The 21,271-nt window shown below is 37.3% G+C and overlaps 1 protein-coding gene across 2 annotated transcripts in view; it reads right to left on the bottom strand.

The window, feature by feature from the left end:
• Positions 1-20,769, bottom strand: part of IQCJ (IQ motif containing J) — a 196,374-nt gene extending 175,605 nt beyond the window's left edge. The window contains exon 1 of one of the 2 annotated variants that reach the window (XM_008956071.4): positions 20,404-20,769. In XM_008956071.4, coding sequence (XP_008954319.1) covers positions 20,404-20,412 — 9 coding nt within the window. In that variant the 5' untranslated portion in view covers positions 20,413-20,769. The remainder of the gene's footprint in view (positions 1-20,403) is intronic. The other variant, XM_008956070.4, reaches the window with a different exon arrangement.
• Positions 20,770-21,271: the final 502 nt, after the last annotated feature.

Genomic DNA, 21,271 nt, shown 5'->3' with positions numbered 1-21,271 from the left:
ACGGGGAGAATGGAACCAAGCTGGAAAACACTCTGCAGGATATTATCCAGGAGAACTTCCCCAATCTAGCAAGGCAGGCCAACATTCAGATTCAGGAAATACAGAGAAACCACAAAGATACTCCTCGAGAAGAGCAACTCCAAGACACATAATTGTCAGATTCACCAAAGTTGAAATGAAGGAAAAAATGTTAAGGGCAGCCAGAGAGAAACGTCAGGTTACCCTCAAAGGGAAGCCCATCAGACTAACAGCGGGTCTTTCGGCAGAAACTCTACAAGCCAGAAGAGAGTGGGGGCCAATATTCAACATTCTCAAAGAAAAGAATTTTCAACCCAGAATTTCATATCCAGCTAAACTAAGCTTCATCAGTGAAGGAGAAATAAAATACTTTACAGACAAGCAAATGCTGAGAGATTTTGTCACCACCAGGCCTGCCCTAAAAGAGCTCCTGAAGGAAGCACTAAACATGGAAAGGAACAACCGGTACCAGCCACTGCAAAATCATGCCAAAATGTAAAGACCATCGAGACTAGGAAGAAACTGCACCAACTAATGAGCAAAATAACCAGCTAACATCATAATGACAGGATCAAATTCACACATAACAATAGTAACTTTAAATGTAAGTGGACTAAATGCTCCAATTAAAAGACACAGACTGGCAAATTGGATAAAGAGTCAAGACCCATCAGTGTGCTGTATTCAGGAAACCCATCTCACATGCAGAGACACACATAGGCTCAAAATAAAAGGATGGAGGAAGATCTACCAAGCAAATGGAAAACAAAAAAAGGCAGGGGTTGCAATCCTAGTCTCTGATAAAACAGACTTTAAACCAACAAACATCAAAAGAGACAAAGAAGGCCATTACATAATGGTAAAGGGATCAATTCAACAAGAAGAGCTAACTATCCTAAATATATATGCACCCAATACAGGAGCACCCAGATTCATAAAGCAAGTCCTGAGCGACCTACAAAGAGACTTAGACTCCCACACATTAATAATGGGAGACTTTAGCACCCCACTGTCAACATTAGACAGATCAACGAGACAGAAAGTCAACAAGGATACCCAGGAATTGAACACAGCTCTGCACCAAGCGGACCTAATAGACATCTACAGAACTCTCCACCCCAAATCAACAGAATATACATTTTTTTCAGCACCACACCACACCTATTCCAAAATTGATCACATACTTGGAAGTAAAGCTCTCCTCAGCAAATGTAAAAGAACAGAAATGATAACAAACTATCTCTCAGACCACAGTGCAATCAAACTAGAACTCAGGATTAAGAATCTCACTCAAAACCGCTAAACTACATGGAAATTGAACAACCTGCTCCTGAATGATTACTGAGTACATAACGAAATGAAGGCAGAAATAAAGATGTTCTTTGAAACCAATGAGAACAAAGACACAACATACCAGAATCTCTGGGACATATTCAAAGCAGTGTGTAGAGGGAAATTGATAGCATTAAGTGCCCACAAGAGAAAGCAGGAAAGATCTAAAATTGACACCCTAACATCACAAATAAAAGAACTAGAAAAGCCAGAGCAAACACATTCAAAAGCTAGCAGAAGGCAAGAAATAACTAAAATCAGAGCAGAACTGAAGGAAATAGAGACACAAAAAACCCTTCAAAAAATCAATGAATCCAGCAGCTGGTTTTTTGAAAGGATCAACAAAATTCATAGACCACTAGCAAGACTAATAAAGAAAAAAAGAGAGAAGACTCAAATAGATGCAATAAAAATGATAAAGGGGATATCATCACCGATCCTACAGAAATACAAACTACCATCAGAGAATACTACAAACACCTCTATGCAAATAAACTAGAAAATCTAGAAGAAATGGATAAATTCCTTGACACATACACTCTCCCAAGACTAAACCAGGAAGAAGTTGAATCTCTGAATAGACCAATAACAGGATCTGAAATTGTGGCAATAATCAATAGCTTACCAACCAAAAAGAGTCCAGGACCAGATGGATTCATAGCTGAATTCTACCAGAGGTACAAGGAGGACTTGGTACCATTCCTTCTGAAACTATTCCAATCAATAGAAAAAGGGGGAATCCTCCCTAACTCATTTTATGAGGCCAGCATCATCCGGATACCAAAGCCGGGCAGAGACACAACAAAAAAAGAGAATTTTAGACCTATATCCTTGATGAACATTGATGCAAAAATCCTCAATAAAATACTGGCAAAACGAATCCAGCAGCACATCAAAAAGCTTATCCACCATGATCAAGTGGGCTTCATCCCTGGGATGCAAGGCTGGTTCAATATACGCAAATCAATAAATGTAATCCAGCATATAAACAGAACCGAAGACAAAAACCACGTGATTATCTCAATACATGCAGAAAAGGCCTTTGACAAAATTCAACAACCCTTCATGCTAAAAACTCTCAATAAATTAGGTATTGATGAGACGTATTTCAAAATAATAAGAGCTATCTGTGACAAACCCACAGCCAATATCATACTGAATGGGCAAAACCTGGAAGCATTCCCTTTGAAAACTGGCACAAGACAGGGATGCCCTCTCTCACCACTCCTATTCAACATAGTGTTGGAAGTTTTGGCCAGGGCAATTAGGCAGGAGAAGGAAATAAAGGGTATTCAATTAGGAAAAGAGGAAGTCAAATTGTCCCTGTTTGCAGATGACATGATTGTATATCTAGAAAAACCCCATTGTCTCAGCCCAAAATCTCCTTAAGCTGATAAGCAACTTCAGCAAAGTCTCAGGATACAAAATCAATGTACAAAAATCACAAGCATTCTTTTTTTTTTTTTTTTTTTTTTTTGAGACGGAGTCTTGCTCTTTTGCCCAGGCTGGAGTGCAGTGGCCCGATCTCAGCTCACTGCAAGCTCCGCCTCCTGGGTTCAAGCCATTCTCCTGCCTCAGCCTCCCGAGTAGCTGGGACTACAGGCGCCCGCCACCACGCCCGGCTAATTTTTTCTATTTTTAGTAGAGACGGGGTTTCACCGTGTTAGCTAGGATGGTCTCGATCTCCTGACCTCGTGATCTGCCCGCCTCGGCCTCCCAAAGTACTGGGATTACAGGCGTGAGCCACCGCGCCCGGCCCACAAGCATTCTTATATAGCAATAACAGACAAACAGAGAGCCAAATCATGAGTGAACTCCCATTCACAATTGCTTCAAAGAGAATAAAATACCTAGGAATCCAACTTACAAGGGATGTGAAGGACCTCTTCAAGGAGAACTACAAACCACTGCTCAAGGAAATAAAAGAGGATACAAACAAATGGAAGAATATTCCATGCTCATGGGTAGAAAGAATCAATATCGTGAAAATAGCCATACTGCCCAAGGTAATTTACAGATTCAATGCCATCCCCATCAAGCTACCAATGACTTTCTTCACAGAATTGGAAAAAACTACTTTAAAGTTCATATGGAACCAAAAAAGAGCACGCATTGCCAAGTCAATCCTAAGCCAAAAGAACAAAGCTGGAGGCATCACACTACCTGACTTCAAACTATACTACAAGGCTACAATAACCAAAACAGCATGGTACTGGTACCAAAACAGAGATATAGATCAATGGAACAGAACAGAGCCCTCAGAAATAACGACGCATATCTACAACTATCTGATCTTTGACAAACCTGACAAAAACAAGCAATGGGGAAAGGATTCTCTATTTAATAAATGGTGCTGGGAAAACTGGCTAGCCATATGTAGAAAGCTGAAACTGGATCCCTTCTTTACACCTTACACAAAAATCAATTCAAGATGGATTAAAGGCTTAAACGTTAGACCTAAAACCATAAAAAACCTGGAAGAAAACCTAGGCATTACCATTCAGGACATAGGCATGGGCAAGGCTTCATGTCTAAAACACCAAAAGCAATAGCAACAAAAGCCAAAATTGACAAATGGGATCTAATTAAACTAAAGAGCTTCTGCACAGCAAAAGAAACTACCATCAGAGTGAACAGGCAACCTATAAAATGGGAGAAAATTTTCGCAACCTACTCATCTGACAAAGGGCTAATATCCAGAATCTACAATGAACTCAAACAAATTTACAAGAAAAAAACAAACAACCACATCAAAAAGTGGGCAAAGGATATGAACAGACACTTCTCAAAAGAAGACATTTATGCAGCCAAAAAACACATGAAAAAATGCTCACCATCACTGGCCAGCAGAGAAATGCAAATCAAAGCCACAATGAGATACCATCTCACACCACTTACAATGGCAATCATTAAAAAGTCAGGAAACAACAGGTGCTGGAGAGGATATGGAGAAATAGGAACACTTTTACACTGTTGGTGGGACTGTAAACTACTTCAACCATTGTGGAAGTCAGTGTGGCGATTCCTCAGGGATCTAGAACTAGAAATACCATTTGACCCAGCCATCCCATTACTGGGTATATACCCAAAGGACTATAAATCATGCTGCTTTAAAGACACCTGCACACGTATGTTTATTGTGGCATTATTCACAATAGCAAAGACTTGGAACTAACCCAAATGTCCAACAATGATAGACTGGATTAAGAAAATGTGGCACATATACACCATGGAATACTATGCAGCCATAAAAAATGATGAGTTTACATCCTTTGTAGGGACATGGATGAAATTGGAAATCATCATTCTCAGTAAACTATCGCAAGAACAAAAAACCAAACACTGCATATACTCACTCATAGGTGGGAATTGAACAATGAGAACACATGGACACAGGAAGGGGAACATCACACTCTGGGGACTGTTGTGGGGTGGCGGGAGGGGCGAGGGATAGCATTGGGAGATATACCTAATGCTAGATGACGAGTTAGTGGGTGCAGCACAGCAGCATGGCACATGTATACATATGTAACTAACCTGCACATTGTGCACATGTACCCTAAAACTTAAAGTATAATAATAATAATAATAAAAGAACTTATGCATTCCCCTTGATAACAAGTAACTAGGATGTGCCTCCAAGACCTGAAAGACAGGACTAGAGTAAATCCCCATCAAGGCTCAGGATATAAAACCTGGGTCTTAATGGGGTTACCTCCTCTGTCATTCTCATGAGTTTTTCTAGTTTCTGCCAAAACTTGAAATGATCATATTCCTGTGCTTTTATTCAGTGCTCTTCTTTCATGCTGGAGGGAAGGTAACCTCTGGAGTCACATAGACTAGCTCCTCTGATTACCAGCTGTGTGACCCTGTCAAGTTGCTTAACCCTTCTAGGCTTTGGTTTCCTCATCTGTAAAGTGGATATAATAATAGTATCTACATCATAGGATTGTTGTGAAGAGTGAATAAGGAACATGTCTACAGGATGCACAATGTCTCACAGTGATAGGTCAATTATGTGAGCTCTTATTATGATTATGGCTTTATTCTCACTCGCTGGGCAAGCTCATCAAAGACTTTCCTATTTTTATGCAAACAACTCCCAGATTTACCAATATCTTCAAATTAGTCTTCCATTCTTCCACTCTAAAACTGTCCTACGAACATGCTACTAGACTTCTAGCTTCTCAAACTCAACATTTCCAAACCGAATTTATCTTCTTTTAGTACACTCATTTTTCTCCCTATTTTTTTTTACTTATTTTTAGATAATTGTAGATTCATACAATTTTTGTTGTAGGAAATAATAGAGAAAAATCTTGTATACTTTTTCTCTAGTTTCCACCAATGATGACATCTTACATAAATATAGTATAATATCACAACCAGGAAACTGATATTGATACAATCCACCAAGCTTAATCAAGTTTCACCAGTTTTACATGCACTGTATATGTGTGCATGTGGTTTTAGTTCTATATAATTTTATCACACATATGGGTTCATGTAACGACTACCACAGTCCATATACAGAACAGTTCCATTACAGGGATCCCTCCTTTTACCCTTTTACAGCCCACCCGCCTCCTTCCCTCTTCTTTTCCCAACTTGTGGCAACAATGAATCTGTTCCCCATCTATATAATTTTGTCACTCCAAGAATGTTATATGAATGGAATTATACAATATATAATTTTTTGATACTGTTTTTCTTCACTCAGTGGAGAATACCACAGAATGATATTCCAGTTTATGACACACCACAGTTTGACTAACCAGTCACACATTAAAGTATACTGGAGTTGTTTCCAGTTTGGAGCTATTAAGACTAAAGCTGCTATGTACATTTGTGTACAGTTGTTTACGTGAATACAGTTTTCATTTTTGTGAGATAAATGTCCAACAGTGCAATTATACTGTTGCATGGTAAGCACATTTTAGTTCTGTAAGAAATTGCCATATTTTACTCTAGAGTGGTTGTACCACATTATATTCTCACCAGTGTCTGAGTGGTCCAGTTTTTCTGCATCCTCATCAGCATTTGATGTTATCACTACTTTTAATTTTAGCCATTCTGATTTGATACATAGTGATATCCCACTGTCATTTTAATTTGCACTTCACCAATGGCTAATGATGTTGGACATCCTTTCATGTGCTTATTTGCCATCTATATATCCTCTTCAAGTGAAATGTATGTATATGTATTTTGTCCAATTTCCAAAAGGATTATTTGGGTTATTTATGGTTGAAAGAGTTCGTTGTATATATTCTAGATATAATTCCTTTGTTAGATATGCCATTTGCAAATATTGTCCCCCAGTCTATAGCTTGTCTTTTTCTTTCTCTTGACAAGGTCTTTCACAGAACAAAAGTTTTTAATGTTGATAATGTCCAATTTGACAGTTTTCTTCTTTTATGAATAGTGCTTTTGGTGACAAGTTTAAGAAGGCTTTACCTCATCCGAGGTTTCGAAATTTTTCTATTTTTGTCTAAACTTTTTATAGTTTTCCATTTTACATTCAAGTCTGTGATCCATTATGAGGTAATTTTTGTATAAGGCATGTGGTCGAGGTTCGTGTTCTTGCTGAAGGATATCAGATTTCTCTCACATTTTGAACAATGACATTGCTATTCACAGAGGGGTTATAGAGCCTGTGGGTCTCCCTCTTCCTTTTCATGTCCTCCCCCATCCAATCTGGTTGTCTCTATCTGTCCCAGAATCATTTTCTTAAAGCCACATCTCATCATGTCACTCTCCTGCGTAAACACCTTAGATGGGTATTGACTCATGATGACAGACCTCTAGCCCTTTAGCTGGGCATACACCATTTAGACAACCCAACCACAGCTTCCCTTTCCTTAACCTCCACATATTTGCACAGTGCTTCAGCCACACAGGACACACAAAGGTCTTTCAGAGATGCTTTGCAGATGCCATTTTTCCCCAATAAAAAGCCATTTATTTTTTCCTGGGCCTCTCGCCTCAACACTAGCTGGAAGGTCACCTTTTTCACATATCTTTCCCCTAAAACACTTGCTCCCCTAACTTCCCAGGAAGAATTGCATCCTCATCCAAATTCCCATGAAACTCTCCTTATGCTTCTTTACTGCCCCTGTTTTTTCATCTGTAAAATAGGGCTAACAAAAAAAAAAAAAAAAAAAACTTATAGAGTTGTTTGGGAACTAAATGAGTTAATACCTGTAAAGCAAATAGAAGCACAATCTAGGCCATAATCAGTGCTCAATACATTTGTTATTGATGTTATAATTTTCATATATCTTTGTTGTATCTTATGTAATAGTTTATTATAGATACTTTTTCTAAGTTGATTATTTATTCTTCTTCTCTACCAGGTTGTGTAAGATTTTCTATAGCTCCTCTTACTTTCCCACAATGTTAGTACATCATAGATTTTGATGAACATTTGAACTAAATTGGCTGCTCAAATTTAATAAGCCAATACAATGAAAAAAATAACTGACCTTTCCCCTTGAATCAACAAGTTGTTTTACTGAACTAATTATTTTGGCAGTTAATGGACATCCCTCCACTTCAATTTTTGTTTTGTTTGAATACAAGCATGAGGGTTAAATGAATTGCTGAAATACAAGATGATCAGATTATTTATTAATGACAGAAAAGTATGTTTATTCTACTTAAGTCTCTCCAATAAGACAATACTCTTTTTTGTTTAAGGGCAAAAATTACACTAACTCTAATAGACAGGGAATATTGGGTTCTTCTTCATTTTGCATTAAAATCATACTTTTCCCACATTCTTGGAAAAAGTTGTATTCAGAAGGACTGTGAAGAAGAGTTAGAATAGATGAACATTTGGGTAAAGAAGAAGAATATAAATTATATTGGAGAAGGTGATGGAAATGGGAAGGATTTGGTCAACCACACTGAAAAAATGATGTGCTCATTTGTAGTTGGTAGCTATATAAAAATAAAACCATCTAGAAAAGCAACAGTATACTTTTATACCACTGAAGAATCCCAGAGTATATACACAATTAACTACAAAAAGAAATCTCAAAATCTCTCGAATGCTGTATTGGCAGTATTTTTGGTGGTTCCTCCCCTGTCACAAAGCCTGGCTCTAATATCAGCATTCACCCTCCCCAACCTCAGGTGAATCTTGGCCTAAGTCATTCCCAATGCCAATGTTTGGTTTAGGAAGGGGCCTATGGCACAGTCCTGGGCAATGAGGCACGAGAGAGAGTCTACTGGGAAGTTTGTCTTGCTCTTACAAAAGAAAACGGAAGTGTGAGGAGGAGCCATTTCATTTTCCTGTCTCTGTATTCATGAAGATGTTGCACTCAGAGCTTCTGAAGTCATCACACAATAAAAGACACCTACAAGACAGCACTGAGAATGGCAGAGCAGCAAGATGGGGGACTTGAGTCCATGATGAAATCACTGAGCCTCTGAAAAAAGGCAGGAGTCTCTCTGTCTCAGGATATCTTGTTACCTAAGACAATAAACTCTTTATTGTCTGGCCAGTTTAGCAGATTTTCTGTTTCTGGCCTACAAAAGTTTCTAAACAGACTCAGCATTCTGAGTGCTCTAAGTAAACCTGACATACTGATTTTAAGAGGAAACCTGCAGTTTAGTTGGCTAAATACTTACAATGACTATTCTAGAGGAGAGACAGTCAGACTTCTACAACCAGTGAGAAGGAACAGTATAAAGAACACAGACTCCCGAAGCAGGGAGCCCAGGTTCAAATCTCACCTTTGCAGCTCACCAGCTGTGTGGCCTTAGGCAAGATACTTTCTTTGACTGAATTTCTGTTCCTTCATTGTAAAATGTCTACGGCAATACCTACCTCATAAGTTGGTAGGGTATATTAAATGCAATAATGTAATAATAAACGGCCTGTCAACTAGCAACCCAAATAAATGTTAGTTTCTCTTCCCCTAATTAATCCTTTGCCAAGATGAAACACTAACTTGGTTTATTAGACCAATTATTCAGATGCCTTCTTTCCAGCAGGAATTACTCTGACAGCGGGGCTGGTGTCATCAAGAGTAATTTCTGCTGAAAAGGTTCCAATCTTCACGTTTCTACTGTGAAGCCTAGTGTGGTGGAGAAGGGATCAGGTAGGGTTACTTCCAACCATAGAGAAAATTGATGTGACGATATCCACAGTGGAAGAGTTTATACGCCCCTGATTGTTTTATTCTCACACCTTAAAAAAGGTATGTGGGTGGAATTAATGGATTCCAGGGAAGTGTGCTCATAGTAACTTTTCCTCCAAATTATTTCTACATTTTCCATTATATTCCACCAAAAGCAAAGTTTATTCTACTGATCATGATTACCAAGCTCCTAAATAGAATTAATTAACATACTGTCTTAAGATATATTGTGTTTGGATTATAAAAACAAAAGTAGGAGTTGGTGTCAGCAAGAAATCCTCTTTATTTCTGGTGTAGTAATACAGTCTATTGTAAAGGTATTCAACTTTTGCAATAAATAAATGGAAGTCATGTTTACCTAAATAGTCATTAATCATATGCTTGTACTAATAATGAGGGTAAAATTGGCAAATTTAACTGGAAGACAATTTGACATCAAAACCCTTTAAAATGCATTTACTCTTTGACCTAAAAATTCCACTTTTAGGAATTTATTTTTTTATAAAGAAATAAAGATTTGTGCAATAATTTTTCAAGATTTTTTCTTGCAGGAAGAAAACAACCTAAGCATTTAAGATCCAAAGATTAAATTATGGAATGTCTACCCAATCAAATACTATGCAACCATTGAAAATGAAATCGTAGGAAAAAATGTATTGACATGGAAAGATGTACATGATATATTCCTAGATTTTGAGAGGTCATAAACTGTGCATTCAGTGCTTTAGAGTTTTCATTAAAACATATTTATTTTTTAAAGTTTCAATGGCTATATACCAAAACGAATATGAAATGCTTCTAAGGATTTTTATTTTCTTTCATCTTGATTCTGTATATTTTTTTTCAGTAAGTATAAACTGTGTAATAAAGAAAAATAATTTTTAAAAACTCAGATGAGAAATTAGTAAAATACTTTTAAGCTAAACAGACCTTTCATTGCTTATTATCTAGATTCTGAACTCTGGCTTCTCAGATTTCAGCCAAAATCTGATTTTTAAAGTTGAATTTTAGGAGGCTGAAGACCAACTCCCCAGAGCAAGAAGATCATCAGGTTGCCCTTTTAGGGGAGGTGACTGCTCCCTCGTCTTACTGTTGATCATAAACTGGAAAGGTGGTGAACTCTGTTTTAAACTGGGGGTATTCTCTTCAGTCAGAAATGCCCAAGCCCCCACAATGACATGCAGGGAAGTTTAAAGTAGCTTTCCTGCCCATGCTTAGTTGGTTCTTTGTGTTTCCAGGGAAGAATCCTTCAAAACAGAAGAAGCTGATTAGCACCCACTCTGGAATGCAGCTCCTGGCTGTCACCTCCAAGTAGACAAAAGTTCTGGCCTCTATCAGAACCCTGCCTGCCACAATGACCTGGACCCTGATTTAGTTATCATATTATTAATAATTATTATTGCCATGGGTGTTTATTGACCCTCTGCTATCTACCATGCACTTTGCCAAGCACTTTTCACACATTATTTCATTTAAAATCTTAACAGCAGCCATGGAAGGTTAAAGCTATCATTATCCTCACTTTATAGATAAGGAAACAGTTTGCCCAAGATTATATGGCTAGTAAGGACTAGAGGCAAAATGAGAAACTAGATCTACCTGGATTTTATTAGAGGTTCCTTAACCAATTAAATTAGGATGTTTATAATTCACTTTGGGGAGAAAGTTCAATTTGCCATTCCTGGGTCTTTCTAGACCAGAGTTAAAAGTAATTCCAAGAAAATACTAAACCACTTCACATTTCACAACCATAGGAGTGATTCTGCTGTATAGCCATGCCCTTGACTGCTGGTGGCAAAAAAAAAAAGGCAGGGGGGCAGGGGGGCCAAGACACAGCCAAGAGTCCTTCTGTGTTCAGCTCCACGCTGACTTGCTTGTCACTTAGCTTTTCCAAACCTCAGATCCCTATGTAGAAAATGAACTTTATTCTTGTCCTAAATACCTTGTTTGTGAGTATCAAATAAGGCAATGTGTGTATAGGCACTTTTGAAAGTACAAAGGGCAAGGAATCTTGATTACTCCTCATGCAAATTACTTCCGCCCTCAAAACCCAAAAGCAATGTAACTTTTATATAGCATTTTGCAAAAGACCGAGTGAGGGGTTTTAGAAATACAGAGAAACCTTAATGTAAAAAAAGTCCCCTGTGTAAAGTTTCCCCATGTTTAGCATTAATAAGTCCTGAGGAAAAGTCATTGACTCAATGCTCCTTGCCCCCATCTAATGCTTTTGATTTAATGTTTCCTCTCTAAGTGCATGAATTTTTGAAATGCAGGAAATTTTGCCACAGGACTTAAGAGTCTCCTGTGACTTGATGTTAAGGTATCTCCTTAGTCATTTTGGTCTGTGCTCCCTGGGAGCAAATTAGAGCTTTGGCCGTGAGTTGATACACGTTCTGTTTTAACTAAAGATGATAGTTGGCTCAATTACTCAAAAATATTATATCAAGGCTTAGGATTACATTTGCAAGAAGGACTAATTTTTTTAAAAAACTAATATATGGCAGTAAAGGAAACAAAGGAATTTTTATTGACTATTTTTTAAAATAACTTTTTTTAAGTTGTAAAAGCAATATATGCCCATGTTTTAAAATTCAAAGAGGGTACATAAAGTGAAATGGAAAAGTACTCACTCCACATACATTCTACTTTCAATGGTAAACACTGGTTTCTCATACATGCTTTGAGAATTTTTCTATGACTATACAAGCAAATGGATGTAAATATATAACTATTTTTAACACAGTATCATTCATGCTATAGACTGCCCCCAAAATGCTTTTTTCCTAAAAGTATGTTTGTATACTTTTTAATATTCTCATGTATTGCTCAGTTTTAAGCTCTCTCCTCTGCAGTATTCCATTGCATAGATATAACATAAATTATTTCAATATTTTTCTCTGGCTGAATACTTAGTTGTTTATGGATTTTTAATAACACAAACAATGCTGCAACCAAAACTTCACCACATGTCTTTGCTCAGTTATGTGAACTCACCTGTAGAAAAATTCTTATAAGTAAAATTGATAGGTCAAAAGGGAGGTGCTAATCAAGTGCTGATAGATTTTTTAAATGCAAATTACCATCTAAAGCTGGTTGTACTAATTTGCTTTTCCCCCACCCTTGCTATTGAGAGCCCCGCCCTTGCCAACAATGGGTATAGATGATATGAGAACCTATTAAACTAAGATGGATACTATCAATTTTCAGCAGACACTGGATTAAAACAAGTATTGTTTTAGGTCTTAGGTAACAAGAAACTGGAAATGCCTGCCCCTAGATGTACTGTGAATCTCCAGGCCTTGAGCTCTGAGAAGAAATCACGTTGAAGTGAAATAAATCTCAAAAGAGGGGCTTAACACTCATGGAGTGTCTATTGCATGCCAGGCACTGTTCTAAGTACTTTATATACCTTAAGTCTCCTATAATTCCCAACAACCCTATTAAAAAGGTGCTTTAGTCATTTCCATTTTACAGACAAAAAAACTAAGGCACAGAGAAGTTAATTCCCCAAGGTCACTTGGCTGATAAATGATAATGCTCAGATTTGAGCCTAGGAAGTTTGGGTCCAGGGTCAGGTGCTTTTAACCACTTATGCATTCTGTCTCTGTGCTCCTAATGATATGCTAAACACATTTATTGAATACCTACCCTATGCCAGGACTGATACATGCACCATCTTATTCTCACAGCAATACTAAGAAGTATTATTCCTGTTCCAGAGATATTAAAGTGGCTTTCCAAAGTGACAGCAAGGGGATGTGTACCGGGGCATGTCTGATTCCAAAGCCTGTATTTATTCCACTACACCATGCTTCTTTTTAGGAACTAGTTGTCATAATATTCATTTTACAGATAAGAAAATCAAGACTTCAGAATGAGACATATAAGGGGTTTTAAATGGGGTCATCCTTGCTAACAAACAGAACCTACCAGGGAGCTCCATCACATCTAGTTCTTCCTTCATCAGACTGCTATATAGTTGGAATATTCATGTATATTTAATTACATATACATGGTCATAGAGTAGCATATAGTGGCAATTTGCTATCTCCCATAAAGTATGAGCTCAAATTGTCCAGTGTGGACTAAAATTGAAGTCAGAATTAAAGTCTCCCAATTCAAGTATCAACAAAGCCCATTTTAAAAGAGTGATATAATTAGGTGAGGATGAGCAGATGGACTCCCACACTGCAGAGACATACATCACTAGAATATGGTAGCAACATATTTTTAAGCTCAGTGAGAAATTCATTATCAGTCCATCAAAAAAATAGGTTTGGTGCTGGTTCCTGAATTTACAACTGTATTTCCTTACAGTATACAGGAAAGTTTGAGAGCCCAGGAAAGGTAAGAAGAGCGTCCCAAGGATGGAGAGCTTCAGAGAAGAGCCTTCTGGGTGGGCAAACCCCACCAGCCAATCACTGCTTCTGCTCACACCCTCCATGCCCAGCTCAATGTCTAAGAGCTCAGGCCCTGGGTCCAAATCCACTCTGCTACTTGACCACTGTGTTACCTTTAACAGGTTATCAAGCCTCTCTAGCAGTTTTCCTCATCTGTAAGATAGGCAGTAACCAACAGTGCCTGCCTCATTCATCTGCCATGAAGATTAAACATCGTCCATACAGATCGCTTCCCTAAAGTTTTGAGTTAGAGCACAGAATTACAAATGTCTACATACATAGACCCCTCCCTTTTATGTTTCAGTATCTTATTCATTTTTTTAATGAAATCAGGAAAACACACTGTCCTATGTCTAAGTCTGAGACAAAAAAAGGAATTTATACTCATTGGCTTACGATAGCTCTATGCTCTGGAGGTCAGAGTATGCAAATCCTGTATTTCTATGTCTGGCAGCCCTAGTGAGGAATGAGGCATTAGATCTCTGTTATCACTGTCACAAAACAAACAATATGTTACCAGCTTATCTTTTGATTGTCACAGCTTGTTAGGCACAAGTCAATGTAGGCAGTTATTCAGTCAGATTTGGAGATTAATTTGATTATCTCTTTAAAAAATTTTTTTTGTACACCATGGATGCTAATGTAATATTCCTACAAGGGTTTCCCTGCACTCTACAGTAAAACAAGTCAGCCTGGAAGAATATGCAAATGTGACTGTTATGTTGTTCAGTTTTCAGGGCAATTAAATACTTGCTTTGAGCTTCTCATATTGCATTGCAAATTCCTATAAAACTTACTATTCATTTCTGTACCTAAAGCTTATTTAGCGTCAAGTCTTTGCCATTATTTCCATTTTATTGAAAATTGAGTTTTTAATTATGTGTCACAATCATGTATAATGTGAATCTTTATTTGCAAAGTCTTTTTTCTGTTCATGTTAAATCAATTACCTTTGTCCCTTTGTTAGTTGGGCAGTGGGAGGCAGCAGTTTCAGATTTCCTCTATGAGAAGATGTCTGCAACTCATGATAACAGTGTTGGCTCCTCTATCTACCCCAGGAACAAAGACCTTTAATTAGATAGGCCAGTCTTGTCAGCCTCTGCTGGGCAGAATCAGGTCTGTATGAAGCCAAACAACTTCTTAAAAAATAAAATATAATAATAATTCGTTACTCAAACTGGCTGTAAGAAATTGTGTGGATCCCAAAAAGGTGTTTCTACAGTTGAATTTAGAAAAAAGAACCTAAATTTTGTTAGAATGGTTGGTGTCTGTAAACATAACTTTTGTCTTTGATGCCTTAATCTTTTGTTTAAAGGATTATTGTGAAAATCTCTAAATGACAGTAAATTGAAAATCAGGCAAAATTTGAGGAGTTGAACGAGCAGTGCCTGAGATGAAAGAAAAATGAAAGATTTGTGTAATATTCATTTGGGGAAATAAATGAGATGGTTCATCTGCAGACGCCTCTTAGACCCTTGTCATCTTTCCTCAACAAGATCCTCCTCCTGTCCATTTCTGGTTCCCATACATAAGTCTCCCATCACTCAATTCAAATGTTTAAGTCCGTTTTGAGTACTATCTTCCCCTCACGTCTTCTTTTAATAAGACTTAAAATCCTATTTATCCTTACTTCATATTTTTCATGTCTTTTTTATTTTTTACATTCCTAACTCAAGACCTCATTTCTTCTCACCTGGAATAGCAACACAGCCTTCTTACTGGTCTCCCTGACTCCTGATTGCTCTCCACTCAGTGGAGCCTCCACATCGCAGCCTCATTCACCTTCACGCAAGCCTATTTTGATCATGTCACTTCTCTGATCAGATCCCTTCAAAAGAAAAGTTAAACTCCATGACTGCAGTTCTTCGGCCAGCTCCAATTTACTTTTGCAGGTATATCTCCCATTAATTTCCATATATTCTCCAAATTTCAGTGAAACTACTCCCATTCCTTCTAATCACCTCCAAATCATCTGATTCTGCTTCCACCATATGGGAAATCTTAACTCTACAAATTCCGACACATCCTTCAACCCCAGAATTAAATATGACCTATTCTATATTTAAAAATAAACAATTCTAATGTTCCTTAGATATAAGCATTGAAATTGCTTCAGCCCTCAGTCCAGATTGTCCATGCAGTCAGATCATACAGGGTCTTTACATGCCACAGAAAGAACCTTGGAATTCATTCTTTAGGCTACAGGGAACCAATGAAGAGTATTATGCATTGGAATTATAAATCAGAGTGGTATTTAACATAGATGATGCTGTGGCAGTGGAGAGACTGAATTGGATAGGAGCAAAGAGAATAGTGGGAGGATGCACTGAGCACTTCTTGGATCTTCCTGAGAGATAAGACTGAAAGAGTACATTTGGAGGGACTATGATGAGATCAATTCTAAGTGTGTTGAATGTGAGGTTCTGGGGACTAGGGTGAGACAGGCAAGATGCCTGAGAGTGCAAAACTTAAGGAGACACTTACTCTGAGGTGCCCACTCAGCACTTGAATGACCCAAAGCATAGGTACTTCCTTAAATTCTTCACCCTAGGCACCTAGCTCGCCTTACCGCTAAGTTCCTATGATACATTTTGTAGAGATATCACCTTGGCTGCCAGGGAGGTACACTGCTCAGATCTTCCTTCAAGAAAGAACTTGCTATTCAGCTGCAAGAAGTGCAGTTAGCTGACAACATCCAGCTACAGGACTTTCAGGATCTTCCTCAACTTTTAAGCCACAGCCATGCTCTTTCAGGGAGCCCCCAGCCACTGATTGAGCATAGCAGGGGTACTAGGCCTGGTCATTTCTGCCCACTGTGAGACTCCTTTAATGGGCAATCTTCCCTCCAGAGGTTGCCATTGGGTTGGGTGAGATTTTGTCAGATCTGCATTGTGTGGTCAGAAGGCTCTCCCTGCCCAATTTTGCTTCCTTCCCTATTTGTCTTTACTCTCAAATAAACCACTTGCACTACTAATTCTGTCTCAGAATCTCTTCCCAGAGAACCTAAATGACACACCCAGTGAACAACTAGCCATACCAATCTGGACCTGGAACTAGAGATGAAATAAGCTAACTGTGATTTTTTTGTGTAGTGGCTAGAAGGCTGGGCTCTAGAATCTGGGTTCAAATCCCACTCCTCCATTTCTGACCTTATACAAACTCAGACAAGTTAATTAAACTGCTCGGTACCTCAGTTTCTTCACCAGTAGAATGTGGATATTAATAGTCAATGAGGACTATATAAGATAGTGCATTTAAAGTATTTAGTGCAGTGCCTGGCCCATAGCTGGCCCATAGTAAATACTCAATAAATATGAATTAAAATTATTATGTAGATTTTAAAATGCATTTACAGAGGTTGTTTGGCATAACAAAATAGGAGAAATGTTTACTTAATCAAATAATTTTCCACAGACTCTAATAAGGTTAGTGAATATTAATTTTGAAAAATTTAAAGCCCAACTCTGTAATTTTTTTAAAATTTGATTTCCTCTTACTTCCAGTACGGCTCCTCTCTCCATACAATGTCATCACCTTCTTGTCTCCTCCCGTGATTTACTTCTCCTTTCTTTTCCATCCACCCCAAATTCTCCTATTACTCTCCTTTTTATCAATTTTTGCTAATAACCTCCTCCCCCGCTTGGTTGAGAACTCATCTTCTCCAGAGAGTCTTTCTTGACCAGCATGCCCTCCCCACCCTAACTGTGATTGTTCTTCTCTATTGGCAAATGCTCCCAAGGATTTTGTCCTTTTGAAACTAAGTAGTACAAAAAACAAAAAATCCAATGCAATTCTCAAACCATATTGAAGGTGTCTTGCCTCCATAAATAATGGTTAATAATGAAATAGCAGGAATGGTATCTTTAAACAGGAGCTTCCCTCCTTGACACCTCCTTTTGTCCCAAAGCTAGAAGCCAGCTTGGCAATGTGATGCTTAATAAATGCTTACTTAAAGGATGAATATTTTCAGCTATGGATGCATGGTCAGCCTACAAATTATATTTTTTATGTCTTCATTCTATATGTGAGCCTTAAAAATAAAATGTTTGTTAAGACAGTCCCGGTCACATAATAGGGAAACTATTGTATGGGGGGAAGTAAGTGTTTTACAATCATTTTAGGTATTTTGGGGTAATACAAATTTGTTTCATAAAATAAAGGCCTGGTCTACAATATGTCTAAAGCCAGTAGGAGGTCATACTTAGAGACAGATGGCAAATGCAGCATTCTTTCCTCTCACTTTTTAGTACATATGATATTCACTACAAAATGGCACTGAATGTTTTTCTCTTACCACACAGTACTACGTAAGCTCTGAAAAACAAAACCTCTTTTTACACCTATGAAACCTCAAACAAAATAATTGACTTCAAAAGTAAAGTGAGGGTATTTTGTAATGTGATTGAAGGCAAGGAATATTTTTACGTAGATTAATATTTCTATATATGTATTTATGCATATTGCAATACACGTGAAAAAAGGTGCTAGTAAATCTTCAGCCATCCTATTCATTCAATTTAAAACCTTCATTAAGATATTTACATTCAAGGCAAGATTCCTACATTGAATAAGACACAATCTTAGGTTCATTTGCAACATTGGAAATGAATAGGACCTAAAATAGAAATCAGTTACACACAGAACAATATATGAGTATAACATTAATAGCCTACACAGATTTTTAATGGCTCCTAATATAATATGCTGTTTTAAGGGGCCATTTCTACATACTGAAATGCATTTTTACTGTACTATTATACTTTAATTATAAATTGAACATGGTTGATAAAATCAGCATTTAGAGTTATGTAAATTTTTAAAAATATACATAATCCTCTATAAGTACACAGCTCTACATGTGATAAAATATTAGATCTTGGATGCTAAAAAAGTAAAAGTAGCTTTCACACTGACCTTAATAATATTCATTTTTATTGTTACAACTCAGTCAACTATTTTACTAAAGTTTACAATTGTCCACAATGCGAAGTAAATCCAATGCAAATGTTGCTTTTATAATCATTATCATGAAGCAAAAATAATAGCCAATATAAAATAATTAACCTATTTACTACATCATCTTAAATATATTAAGAAACTACAAGATGGCATTAATACTATCCTAATCTGCTCCACTTAACAAGCTAATATTTAAGATGCTTCCATTTTCAAGTATCACTACCCAACGTACATTTAAAAAACCTACTTGTGAAAAACTATTTTAATTTCTTAGAAAACTACTAGTTCAAAGAAAACCTACTTTGTGAATGCTATTTGACTTGCTACCTCATTTTCTCTTCTTTACAAAAATTAGTTAATATTCATCTCAAAAAGAGCATAATGCAAAGTGAAAGAATTATTATAATCTGAAGACGAGAAAACAAGTTTCTATTACAAAAGTAAGCAATACTCAAGATCTGTTATTTTTAAGCATATAGCACATTGTAGTCATAATTAGCTCACCACCAGTTAGAAATATACATACACATTTTTCAAAATAAGTCTTTTAAATATAGTGTTGCAAGTATCTTTCTAGCTTAAGAATTTGAAATAGCAATTAAGTATGAACCTTAAATAATTCATCTTTATAACTAGAAGAGCAAGTCCCAAGGATGTAAATCTCACCCAATGAGACAAGGGATGCGAATATATTATTAATTGCTAAGTAATCTCTTAATTTTAGAATCTAGCACCCAACACTAGCAAATAAATAATGTGATTTATGAGCCTGCACTCTCACGCTGCTTTACTAGAGTTCAATAAACACATGTAGATCCTAAATGTACAGTGTGAATGTGATTCCTACAAGCCAGAAAACATAGAAGGATTTGGCTATAGCAAATCTACCCCATCTACTTATTATTCAAGCACTAGTATTTAGAATACCTAAAATTCCTGCTGAACACTGCGGATCAACGTCCCCCTGAGGTTCTCCAAAGCAGAACCACATCTCTTCCCCTCAGTGCTTACTGAGTTTTAAGAAGGCAGGTAACATGGGGTAGAAATTCTCGTGCAGCAGCAATGTAACTCTTCTCTCCCAATTTTCAAAAATCAACACCTCCTCCCCATACACACGCACACACACACACACACACACACACACAAGAAAGGAGGGCTTTTTAAATAAGTGTTTAAAACATACCATTTGCATGGGTGTGAAAAATGTATTTTTCCTCTACTTGCTGTTGTTGTGTAAGATATTTACAGATCTGACTAGAAAATCTGGATGTTCATAAGAAGTGTTGCTTTCGATGAGATTCCTTTAGTGAAATCTGTCCGCACAGACACATGTATACATAAATAATACATATTTATGCACACATGCCTACATTAACAAGGACACATGCACACACACCTAGACCAATAATTAAGCCCACACTGTTCTATAAGCTCTTTTTGACATTTTTTGCATACATGTTAATTCAGAAGACAGATTTTTAAAAAATAATAAGCAGCTGCATATAATGCACATCAAAGTGGCACGTTTAGAAAAGCAAATACATTACCAGACGCATTTTGAAGTTTCTGGAACACCTGCAGGTGAAAGGAGACTGGATCGGATGCTGGCACACTGTATTCCTCAGAATCACAGAGCTCAATGTGACTGTGGGGGAATGTGAGGCGAGTGTGAGGCTGGAAACCTTTGAGTTGAGCTCACTCTAGGCATCAGAAAGCCTCAAAGAGGGGAAAGAAAAAGGCAGCCCACAGACAGCTAGATGAGAAACTTCTGGCACCTCTCCAGCTCAGGAATGAATTCTCTGTAATTTGGAGATGTATAGTGATGGAAACGAAGAGAAACTTGGATTTACGGGTGAATTTGCTCAGCCATGCAGAAACAGGCAGGTAACAGCCTCTCAGCTCATTTTAAAACAGTCATTGAGAAACAAGACTGAATCAAAAAATTAAGAGGCATCCTGCTTTTGAAAAAATAAAAGGCTACTCCAGCCAGCTTCCCTAGATACCTTTACAAACTTCAAATGGATCATTCCATCAGCTATTTGTTGCGCATTTTATTAATCCCAGTGCAGAGGTAAACTGGAAAATCTAATTCCTTTTATGTAGAAAACTAGATTTATTGCTTCTTTTTATAATGCACTTTAGACATATAAACACATAGATTTACTTGCAGAGTTCTCGTTTCTCATGTAAAACCACTACTGTTTGGTCCAGATAAAATGCTAAAAGGCTTGTTCACAGCTTTTCAAGGAAGTGGAGAAAAAAAAATGTTTAATACTCAGAAGCTGAGCTGAGTACTGATATTTAAATGTACAGTTTGAAGCAAAGAGAATATAAAGGAAGAGCCCTGAAACATTAAGTGGTAGCTAAGAGGTACGATTATATACAAGCATTGAGCAGGCAGGTGGCTTAAGTCTA

Source organism: Pan paniscus, chromosome 2, assembly GCF_029289425.2.
Source record: "Pan paniscus chromosome 2, NHGRI_mPanPan1-v2.0_pri, whole genome shotgun sequence".
Taxonomy (NCBI): Eukaryota; Metazoa; Chordata; class Mammalia; order Primates; family Hominidae; genus Pan; species Pan paniscus.
The sequence above is the reverse complement of the archived record's forward strand: the minus strand, read 5'-3'. Positions and strand labels throughout refer to the sequence as shown.